The sequence below is a fragment of the Eublepharis macularius genome, chromosome 1 (genome assembly GCF_028583425.1).
Source record: "Eublepharis macularius isolate TG4126 chromosome 1, MPM_Emac_v1.0, whole genome shotgun sequence".
NCBI lineage: Eukaryota > Metazoa > Chordata > Lepidosauria > Squamata > Eublepharidae > Eublepharis > Eublepharis macularius.
In genome coordinates this window covers 30,172,609-30,184,779 of record NC_072790.1, presented here as the reverse complement: position 1 = coordinate 30,184,779, position 12,171 = coordinate 30,172,609, and the positions used below count along the sequence as shown (strand labels likewise).

The following is a 12,171-nucleotide window of genomic DNA, read 5'->3' as shown; positions in this document are numbered from 1 at the left end:
GCTCCTCCAATTTGTGGGGGTAAATTTGGCTAAGTTATGCTGATAAATTTGGATTGCAGGACATGCCCACTCAGAGCCCTATACCCCCTCCATTTCAGACCCTTTAAATGATGAGGGAAAGAGCTCCCCTAAAGATTCAAGGAGCGTGTGAGGTGGGAAATTATCTCAAAGGACACTTTTTCTGCGACTAGCTCGCTATCTCCCCCTAGGATAAACAGTGCTGCCTGCATGCAGATGTTCTTGATACTAAGAAGAAGGGGAAAACTCTTTGGCTTTGTCTTGTCTTTCTTCCATTCCTCCATGATTCCCCTCTGCCTGTTATAGGTCTTGAAGTCAGTCCAACTTGAAATGGGTTCTCGGTAGAAAAGCAAGAAAGATGTATCCTGATGTCCAAATCGGGTCCATTAAAGATATGATACAATCTTCAAGCCTCTGAGATTTCAGCAAAAATAGGCTTGTGGCGTAAAATGCCCATTTGGAGGGAACAATTCGCAGACAGGCAGTATTATACCAGTTTTGATTCCTGGGATGAATGACTGTGCTTAGCTTTCTAACCACAGAAAACCGTATAGGAAGGTAGATACCTGTTTCTTCTATAATGTATGGTTTGAAGTTACTTTGAGCAGCACTAAGACTCCCGTTCTCATGACCCTAGTAATCCTCAAAGCCTGTCATGCGGAATGAGGTAATTGGCCGTTTCTTAAAATCTGGGAAGGTATCTGATTGGAGATGCCAAGTGTTTCCGCCTTTTCCAGCTGGCAGGGAGAAAAAAATACCTAGAATGAGGGGACTGTGTAAGTATTCTTTAAATGTATGAGAGAGATGTATGTATAAAAGGAGTGTGTGTATGCACATGAGAGAGTGCATAAGAGAAAAGCTGTATTTAATGGGAGGAGAGAGCATGAATTTTCACTCGTATTAAATATTTCTAGCAGCTACCAGTCAAGTTTATATATTTCTATAAGAATTCATCAAATTTTGGCAACATACTTTTTTTAAAAAAGTTCCCTTTATATTCCCAGCCATAATCCATCTTGTATTGCCTGTGTAAACTCCTTGAAACAGAAGCTTCGCTGCTTCAGTTGATGCAGTGCATATGTTGCTCATAAATTACTACTAGGCTCCTCTGCTTGCAAAACAATTTAACAAGTATTTTAATGACTTCTGGAAAGTCTAGCAATGCGAATCAACTTTCCTGCCTTTTATCTTAATTAATACAATAGTCAAAGGGAAGGATTCCACCACAAAAAGGCCCTGATTGGAACATCCAACTTCTCTGCAAAGGAGCGCTTTTCATTATTAGACCCAATTATCAAAAGAAGGGCTGATTAACTCAAGCGCTGCTGGATAGATGACTCACTGGGAAACTACAAAGAAAACATTTCAATAGGCCCTATTTTCTCACTCTCTATGGCAAGATCAAAACACTCCATTAATTCCCGCTGCCTCTGAAGCTTCTAAACGAATTAACGATGCAAGCAGCTATACAGTTGACAGTGTTTATTGCTAGAAGATTCTAAGAAGACCAACTTATCTCTCTCATGTTGTGAGTAAAGTGAGTAAATATATTCAAAGAACTTTTTAAAGCGCTAGACCAATTAGAAGGATGTTTTCTTGCCAAGACAAATACATGATTTTGTTCACTGCACAAATGGTTACAGCTGTTGGAAGTCTAGCTTTAACATTAGTCAAAATCTTCAAACCCTGTAAAAATGTTGCTGATTTGACAATTGTATTATTTTAATCAATAGAATGTTTTCAGAAAAGAGGTATACATTTTTAAACAAAGCAACAAGCAGAGCTTTTTTTCAGCTGGAATGTGGTAGAATGGAGTTCCGGAACCTCTTGAAAATGGTCACATGGCTGGTGGCCCCGCCCCCTGATTTCCAGACAGAGGGGAGTTTGATTGCCCTCTGTGCCGCTGGAGCAGCGCAGAGGGCAATCTAAACTCCCCTCTGTCTAGAGGCCACCAGCCATGTGACCATTTTCGCCACGGGTGCTTTAAACTTTTAAAAACTCCCCCTTTGTTCCAGCTGACCCAAAGTGATGTCATTGGTCCTGGGAACATGTGCGCACTTTGTGCACGCACATGTGGTATCAGGGGCACCACCTCCCGCCAAGAGTTGCCCCCTGTGCTGGCAACCCACCAAGTTCCACCACCTCTTTCCCCAGAAAAAAAGCCCTGGCAACAGGTATCAAACAGTTGAGTCCAAGGGTGTAGTTCCTTACTCATAAGGAAGCAAGACATCCTAGACTTTGGGATCAGAGGCTGTGAACAAATATTTAGAATCAGGGGGTCGGTGCTGTTATATCAAACTGTGCTGCCACACCACAGTAAAGGGATATGCGTTTGACAATTCTAACAACAGCCCTCTCCAAAGAGATTAAAGGGGTTTTTTTTATTTAAAACATTTATTAGCTGCCTTTCAACCATATTGCACTCAAGACACAAAAGACATAAAAAGCATTAAAGATTCAATTTAAAATCACAATATAAAACTATCAGTCAAATGAAGTGCTAAATAAAACTGCCTTCAGATGCCTCCTAAAGATCGAAAGTGAGGGAGCTAAGTGCATCTCACTGGCGAGGTTGTTCCGTAATCGTGGGGCTACCACCAAAAAGGCCCTGTCTCATGTGCCCACCAGACTACCTTCTTCGATTGATGGGATAATCAGGAGAGCCTCTTCCTGTGATGCAGGAACATATGGGAGAAGATGGCCCTGCAGATATCCTGGTCCCAAGCTATCTAGGGCTTTAAAGGATAAGACCAACATATTGAACTGGGCTCAGGAGCAGATCAACAGCTGTAATACTGGAGTCACATGTTCCCAGTAACTGGCCCTGATCAGCACCTGAGCCACAGAATTCTGCTCTAACCGCAGCTTCCAAACACTTTTCAAAGGTACATGGGGAGACTATTGTAACAGTAAGCTCCACCCCTGACCTATAAAAGTTCACTGGAACTTACAGACACGCACCCCGTTCTTTTCATGTGACTGAGACCCCAGTTTTTTTAGCATTTCCAATTCAATGGAAAGAACCATTCATTTAAGCACACAGGCTTTATAGCTGCATGAAAGTAGGGGGTGGAGTCTCCCATCCCTTCTCCTTATTCACTTACATTAGCACCTGCCCCCTGCAATATCCAAAAAGATCTAACATGTATTATAGAACCTGTATTACTTCAGGGATGTACTATATTATACTTCAGTACAAAGGAGGCTATTCATTCCATCTGACTTTTTCAAATTTAAATATCTGAAGAAAAAACACAGACAGTAGCCGGCATAATACTTATCTAGCTCCCAGATCTTTGGACCAATACATTTCAGGCTTGGCCAAAGTAGGAGGATTCTTTGTGTAAACTGACACCGATACTCACACGAGCTCCTTTTTCCGGTAAACATTCACATCCCCCACTACAGTCTCTTCCTGCACATGGTCCAGTGTAGGATTTTCCTCCCTGAAAAAAACAAAGCACAGATCAGAAGACTGTTAAATAATTTTGTCATAAAGCCCCAGACTATGTTGTTGGGGACAGGGCTTTTTTTCAGCTGGAACGCGGTGGAACGGAGTTCTGGAACCTCTTGAAAATAGTCACATGGCTGGTGGCCCCACCCCCTGATCTCCAGACAGAGGGGAGTTGAGATTGCCCTCCGCGCCGCCGGGTGCGGAGGGCAATCTCAACTCCCCTCTGTCTGGAGATCAGGGGGCGGGGCCACCAGCCATGTGACCATTTTCTCCGAGGGCAACCCATTGAGTTCCACCACCTCTTTCCCCAGAAAAAAAGCCCTGGTTGGGAATACCAGATAAAGTTGACATACCATTACACGAACTATTTTGGTATTTGCTGACGGAGGCAAGAGTGGTCATGATGACAAGTAAATGGAAAGAAAGAGAATGCCCAACCAGGGAAATTTGGATGGACGAATGTCAGAACATGCAGTGAGGGCAAAACTGACGAACTACATAAATAGAAGGCCAATTAAAGAATTCGAAGAGAAATGGGGAAAATATTTAGCCTATAATGGATAACATTGATAAGATGTCTAACAGTGCAATCCTATGGTGAGTTACTCCAGTTTAAGCCCATTGAAGTTAATAGACTTAGACTGGAGTAACTCTCCATAGGATTGCACTGTTAGTCTTGTAAATTTGAAAATGATTGCATATTGATATATTTTATAATTTGATTGTAAGATAATTAGTTATATAAAGACAATAGACTGTATTATTGAAATATTGGTAAAAAGTCAACTGTTATTGTTAAGTAAAGTATAAGTAAAAGATTATGATAAATATGGAGGAAATAAGGATTTTTTTCTCATTTTTTTAAGATAAGGAATAGAAAAAGGTCAGCATTTTTAATAGTATTTATCTTAATACTCTTAAAGGTTATGACAATCAGTTACATTAAGTAATAAGCACTGTTATTGTTAAAAAAAAATTTTTATTATTACTAAAATAATTAGTAGAAATAGGTTTGAATTTTGCATGTGTTGTTTATTTAGAAAAATATTTACTTAACAGGTTTAATTATTATTCTAATCATTTTAATATCTATAAAGGTTATGACTTTTGTACTCTGTATTTTAACAATCCTTGTAGTACACAGTTTTATATTTGCTTTGCTTGTCCCCTTTTGTTTTAATGAAATAAAAAATATATTTTTAAAAAGAAGACAGTTAAATAACTTAACAACTGTGTGTGTGAGAGAGAGACAGAGAGAGAGAGAGAAAAGAAAGAACGGAAGAACGGAAGAACGAGCGAACGAACGAACGAGCGAACGAACGAACGAACGAACGAACGAACGAAGAAAGAAAGAAAGAAAGAAAGAAAGAAAGAAAGAAAGAAAGAAAGAAAGAAAGAAAGAAAGAAAGAAAGAAAGAAAGGGGGCAGGGAATAGTATAGCAACCCAGAATCAAATGAAGCACAGCTGAGTTGAGTGATTTGGGTTTCATTCAGCAATCCTACTTACACAGCACTCCTAACTAGAGTTATACCTTTCTAAGCCCATTGACTTTAATGGATTTAAGAAGGGTACAGCTCTGTTTAAGATCGCACTGTCAGACCCATATCAATTTGCAGTTGATGTCTACCACAAAAGCTTTTAAGCATACATCACTTGTCTACTTCAACTTGGAAATAATTTTAAAATGAAACAGTGCCAAAGACAAAATGACATTTCCTTATAACCAACAGGGGTGGAAAATAAAAGCTACAGAAAACGGTCTCCTTTGATGCTGAACAAGTGGTTACATATTCTGAAACACAGACATCACTGGAAAAGGTTGAAAATGTGATTGGCTATGCCAATAGCTAAATAACACAGGCCTGTATTCACCCCTTCCTGAGTGCAAATGATTTCCTTTAATGTTGATACAACTCCTGGTGTGTCTGTGGAGACAGGAGCACTCTTAATGAAAACCATGGATGCATAAAACAGGAAAAAACTTACCATTTATGTACAAACAACTCAAAGAATGTAAAATCACTGGTGATGACCCAGTTTTTTCTTTGTGAAAACTAGGAACACCTCTTATTACTCAAATGATTTATGTAGAAACAGAGGCATTAAGTGATGTGCCTGAAAAGCAAAGGACTCCGTGTCCTCTCCTTTACTTATTCTCATCAACATTTTGCCTGGAGAAGTTATATCTTACATAGTGCATCCTGCAATCCACAGACAATTCCCTTAAAAGTGGTTGATCACAATTCCAAGTTTCCACAAGGTTTTCAATTTTCTGTCAATGTAACTTTGTCAAGGAAAAATCGAAGGTCAGAAAGATTTCACAGCAGGGTATGGGTCCAGTGGCACTTTAGAGATCAACAAGATATTCAGTACGTAAGCTTTCTAGAGTCAGAGCTCCCTTCTTAAGACACAGGTTTCAGAGTTTTCTGTAACTCCTGCACATGTGCAAGTTAATATTTGTGATTAACTCAAAAACTAATAAACTGTCCACAGTTCTGAGGGACAGAAGCAGGAAATAGGGGAAGTCAAGATTAGAATAGAAACATACACATAAATTTTACAGAGATTGCATTGTCTGTCAATAATTTTATTTGTTCTCTTCATTATTCCTATTGCAGCCGTTCAGATTCTTTATTTTGTTTAGTTGTTTTAATGGGAAACACATATACAACTGAAGTACTTTTTATTTTCTACCCAATCGGTTAACCTAATCCCCCATTTCTAGCAAGTGCTGATGCAGAGGCAGGGCTGTCCTGTTAAGGCACTTAGCCCCACCCCCTTCCCATGTGACCCTGAGAGGCTGGGGAAACGCTGCTGCTTCTCCTCCGCGGCGGCAAATGTGGCCCCCGGCCTCAAGCCCTTGGCTGCCGGCCGGGTGGGGGCCGAAATTCTTCGATTCAACACACTCCCTTATTTTCTAGGCCTACTTGGAAGCCGAGTTTCCCAGCCTGAGTTGGGTTGCTACTGTGGCGAGAATTATGATGTCTCTGTGGAAGAAACTGAAGGAAGCCAACATTTTTCATTTTATTTCATTTTTCCCTTTAAAAAAATCATTCGTTTTCATTTTATTTGTGCTGGCACTGATTTTTGTTCATCTTTATTCTCACTGGGAATGCTGCCTCCTCATCCACCACCAACCCTCATGCAGGATGCGGCCTGCTGAGACTAGGCTACTGCTTGTGGTGCTAGAGCCAGTCAGATGGGGGTGGGCATCAGGCCATGGGCTGGTCACTCAGCCAGTTGCTAGGCAGGGGAGAGCTCTCCCTTTTCCTGCCTCTTCTGGAGCCTTCAAAGCAGCACTGCATCATGGGGAATGTAGTTCTTGGGGTGCCTGCATGAATGCCAAAACAACATTCTCCAGGAGAAGATACACCTCAGAGGCAAGGAGGAGGTAAAGGCACAGTAGGAAAGGGGAGGAGATGGTGGTGGCAGTGATACTGACTGGCTTGGGAGCCACATACGGCCCTGTAATGTGCTATCTGTGGCTCTTCTAAGCACTGTTCCCCAGCATATCATCTGCCCCAAGTATCAGGAAGGTGGGCAAGGCCCTTGCCACTGGGGCTTGTGGCTGGCAGATGGTTCCCACTTTGACACAGGTAAGTTGTGAGCTTCCCTGAGGTGCCAGGGATGGAAATAAATGTGGCTCTTTCAGTTGAAGTTAACTGCAAATGTGGCTCTCCATGAGCTGCGGTGTGAGTACCACTGCTCTTGGGCAAATGAACAAAGGCATTATTTATTTATTTATTCAATTTATATACCGCCCATCCCAGGGGTTTATGATTATGTTTGTAAATTCATGCTCACTCCCTTCAATTTCAGGTCCTAAAATACTGATGTAACAACTTACTTTGCTTTTTTTGTTTGTTTGAAAATTAGCAAATAGAAGGCGCAGCTGCAACAACCAGGGGAAAACAGGAAATCCCTGTCTTGAGTAGACTTTCTGCCATGATACCACGTGTGTATCCAAGAGCTTCAATGGAGACAGCTCCTAAAGCAGCAGCCACCTACCATCCCGAATGCTAGACTTGATACTGACTGTACTAATCTCATACTGTGTAATCCGCCTTGAGTCTCAGTGAGAAAGATGGACTATAAATGAAACAATCAATCAATCAAACAAACAAACAAACAAACAAACAAACCATCAGCCTTGTTGCCCTAGCTTTACTGAAGAAATACCCACTGAATCTAAACCACAGACCCTTCACTGCGTCTACACCAAATCTGCCCTGTGTAGTTTACTTTATGGTTTAGTTCAGCCTGGTGGTACTGTGACAATCTGGTATCCTCAAAAAGATGAATGTGCTAATCCATTTAGACCGTGGCCTGTGGATTCCATACATACTTCTGAAATAAAAACACAAGCAGCTCAAAGCCCACTGAAATCAGTCAGTGACCTCAAAGGTCACAGTATCTTTGGAGCTGAGCTGGAGGCGCGGTTGGTGAGTAGATCCAGCCCCCGTTGTAAACTCTTTGGCTATAAGAATTCGCGTTGAGTTATATTTATTTTGATGCTCAGATATTATCATACTTATTGAAAAGGAAGACAACACTGAATGTAAGATGACCCCCCACCCAAATGTATACACAGAAAAAAAAATTATTACTTGATGTAACTGTAACTTGTATGTGAATGTAAGCGGGCTCCCTGTTTTTATGACAGCACACTTGGAAAAAATGCTAGTCTTGCATTTGAGCAAATAAGCAGCATAAGTGACATTTTATTGATGTTTACAATGATTTTCTGATATTTTTACTTGCGTTTTCAATGCTTTAGTAAGGTGTCTTTGTTACGGCTGAAAGAAAACTGAAATTTTTTTTTGGCTCGAAACCCAGTTCATACAATTCTAGCCAGCATGTAATTCAGTATTTTTCTAACCGACAGAAACGTACCCCCAGAAGGAATTTTGGGGGAAATCAAGCTCCTGCTGCTTCAACTGCCGATAATCGGTTTAAACATGAATTAGCAGTTTGGCGTGAACAGCAGCAGTGGCAGCGCGGGGTTTGCTCACCACTCTTCTGGAGGGGATATGGCTGCCTGTCTGAGGACAGCATGTCCTTGGACAGGCAGCGCTCAAGAGGATGGAAAAGCATTATCTGGCAAGCGGTCAAAAGGAAGGGAAGCAAGGGTGTGGGTGTGCTTTGGGACTATTCATGGGACTCTTTGGCTGAGAACTCTGGACAGTAAGATGAGGGCGTAAGGCCAGGACTACCTTGGATGCAATGAACGTATTTTGACATTAGCACAGAGGTCACAAATATTGCTTTGACATTATTTATATGGGGTTTTTATGCAGACTCTCAACTCAAGGGTTCCTGAGGCGGTGATCAACAATACAGACCCCATGATAATGTTCCTGCCTGGAATAAAATAAAATATATTCCACTGACAAAATCACATGAAATTCAATTTGCACCCGACATTGATGAAACACCCATCACAGAAGCCAATAAAGCACTATAGCCACTGTGTACAGAAAAGGTCAGGAGGGAAAAGAACTCAGTCATAACAACACCACAAAAGCCATTCACCACTCACATCCCTCAGAGGATTAATGATTTGACCTGGTACTTGAAACAAATTAGATTAGGGTAATACTTGAAGGGAGGACAATTCCGCCTTAATCCATGACCTGAGAATGACTGGCTGAGGAGAACAGGCTGAAATGGAATCTCCAGAGAAGATGGAAATGAAGATGGTTGGTAAGGATGATATTTTGGAGGGAACTCTGCTGCCCACCTTGGGTGGGGCATGAGTGACAGACTGGGTTAAGAGTTTAGGAGGGGAGGTTAGGATGCCCACTCGCCGTGGAAATACAAGTTAAAATGGGGGCTAAGAGAGCGATCCAAAGTGGGTCTCCTCAGAAGTAAGTCCTATATTATTCAGTGAGGGTTACTTTAGCAAAGTGTCCTTAGGACTGCAGGCTACGAGTGGTGCTGTCCTTCTTTTTCACTTAGCACAAAAGTTATCTTCCCTGTAGCTGATCTAGCCAGTAGCCATGCTGACCCAAGGGGCATGTTGGGAACGTATTTTCCACATGCAGAAAATAGAGGCTGAATTTCTGTTTCTCTTGCCCATTTCAGATCCTAGGCAGACTGAAGTGTGAGTTGAAGGAAAAGAGCCAAAGGGCTCCTGGCTTGCAGCCCGTGGTGATCAGTGAGCTGACCCAGGTGGATTTTGGGCCAGACCTAGACTAGCACTGAATTTTCTTTCTGTTGCTGGTTGTTTAATTATATTTGTGGAGAAGTTTTGTAAGCCATTTAGGCATAGTACTGAATTTTCTTTTTATTGTTGGTCATTTGCTTATAGTTGTGGAGGGGTTATGTAACTAGGGTTGCCAGGCCCCCTCAACGTTTGGGTGGGGGATCGGGGCCTGGCACTTACCTTGGGGGAGAGGGGGTGTGCGTGCGCCCCCAGAAGCGCGATGATGTCACTTCAGAAGTGACGTTATCACGCAGCCCCTGGGAGCACATTCAGGCTCCACAGGGGCTCAAAACGAGCCCGATCTGCGCTGAAACAGCAGCAGAATGGGCCTGTTTTTGGGCGCTGCATTCTTCAGTGCCTCAAGGCGAGCCCAATTCGCACCCAAACTGGCCCGTTTTGGGGCTCTGTGGAGCTCCCGAAAACAATCCCTTTTTGCCACGGATTGGGCCCGTTTTCAGGAGCTGTGGAGAGCAGGAGCACTCCCGTGCTCCACAGCAGCCCTGATCCAGGCCAAACCGGGCCCGATCCTGGTGGCTGCTGAGCACGAGAGAGCGCAGCGCCGCAGGGGGGCCCGAAGGGAAGGTGCGCCCCCCGCTGGTTAGGTAAGTGGGGGCAGGGGGGTGGGAGCAGGGGATCCCCTGCCCCCACCAGGGGTCTGGGATCCCTATATGTAAGCCATTTTTGGTCTCTAGTGGGGAGAAAAACAAGACAAACATCTGAATAAAAAAAAATAAAAATGAGCAATATCAGCACATTGATGGCATCTCACTCCAATTCTCTGGAAATCTTTCCTGGTGGTTCAATGTAGATGTGCAGAGACGTGTGAACTTTAAAGGACCACAGAGCACAAGTGCCAGGACCTGAACAACTACCCCCCCAAATCTCCTCCTAAAACACATCATCCAGCTGGGAATGGAGGGCAGCAACCCTAATTTCCATAATAACTAGCTGGTCCATAAGGATTACATGATCAATGGTATCAAAGGTCTCAGTAAATGCGCTCCAAATCCTAAAAGCTGGTATAAAGATGGACCAAAATGGGTCAAGAGAGAATCCATCTCTTAGAAGAGAGCCCACAGTTCCATTGCCAGCATTCACTCAAACACTTGGCACCGAAAAGACAACACTTCAATCATCTGTGTCCAAGGGTTTCTTCAGGATGGCTCTCTGGACTGTCTCATTCAAGAAGGAAGCATTTACATACAGTATCAGTCCTGATATCTTACTGAGCCATTTCTTCTGGCTCAAAGTAATGTCAAGACGGTTGAGCACTGGTGTGGTCGATTGTACCTCTCCTCAGCAACCTGTTCTGTTCCTCAGCTGTACAAACTGAAGCTCAAGGAAGCAACTGCAACCAACCTAAATTCAGTGAGCATCTTAATACTGACTGGCTAAAACTGTGAAGCTCAATTCCTGTCAAATATGAATAATTTTATCTAAGATACAGCTTTGCAAACAGGTCACAGTGCCATGCAAGCATGCATGCATTTCAGAAAAGGGATTACTCCTAAACATACATTCTTCTTATAGCAAGAAAGACTTACGACAGAGGCTGGCTGCACGGGAGGGCAAGTTTAATACTTAATATAAAGATTCTCCAAGATATTATCCCAGTCACAATGGCTTTATAACTCTCCCATTCCTCAACATTTAGTTTATTTATACCAACAGTACTATATAGGGATCCCAGGTTCCCAGCTCCCACTCACCGCTCCCCACCCCTACTCACCTGGGGGGAAAGATGGGGGAACGGGCTTACCGGGTGAGCTGCCCTGAGAGAGCTCCCATGCTTCACAGTGGGCTGACTTTGGCCCCAAACAGGTTGAATCAGGCCTGTTTAGGGCCAAATTGGCCCGCTGAGAAGCGTATGCAAGGAACATGCAAGGAGAAAAAAAAAGTGCACTGGGTCCGCCCCCCCCCCCCCACTCCTGCCGGGAGGATAAGGGGACCTGACAACCCTAGACTCACCTACTCGAGACATAAACAGAATATTGTTATTAAGTAGTGAGATTTCAGCTCATAGTAACAGCTTTACTGAAACTGGAAGCAGACAGACACAGACAGGCTCAAGAGGAGCCAACTAAATACACACAAGCCACGCCTCTTTTTCAAGCAGCAACCAACAGGCACACACAACTAGAATCCTTAGTTTGCATTTATATACAAACATAACTTATTTACAGTACAGTGATTGGTCTTCATTTTACAGCACTGATTGGCTGCTGCCAGCAGAAAACAACCAATAGTAATGAAGACTTCAGGAGCCTTAGTTCAGACAGAAGCTAAGACAATATATAACAATTATAAACCAGGGCCCTTTTCACACTGCTTACCTGCTCCCGGGATGTTGCGAAATATCGCGCAAAAAACGTGGAAGATAGCGTCTTCTCGCGAGAGTTTTGCGCAGCATCTCGCGAGAAGACGCTATCTTCCGCATTTTTTGCGCGATATTTCGCAATGTCTCGGGAGCAGGTAAGCAGTGTGAAAAGGGCC

At 43.0% G+C, this 12,171-nt stretch overlaps 1 protein-coding gene across 1 annotated transcript in view; it reads right to left on the bottom strand.

The window, feature by feature from the left end:
- Positions 1–12,171, bottom strand: part of COL4A2 (collagen type IV alpha 2 chain) — a 177,164-nt gene that overhangs the window by 133,363 nt on the left and 31,630 nt on the right. Inside the window, exon 4 of the mRNA XM_054970131.1 lies at positions 3,384–3,464. Within this exon, the coding sequence (XP_054826106.1) occupies positions 3,384–3,464 (81 nt within the window). The remainder of the gene's footprint in view (positions 1–3,383; positions 3,465–12,171) is intronic.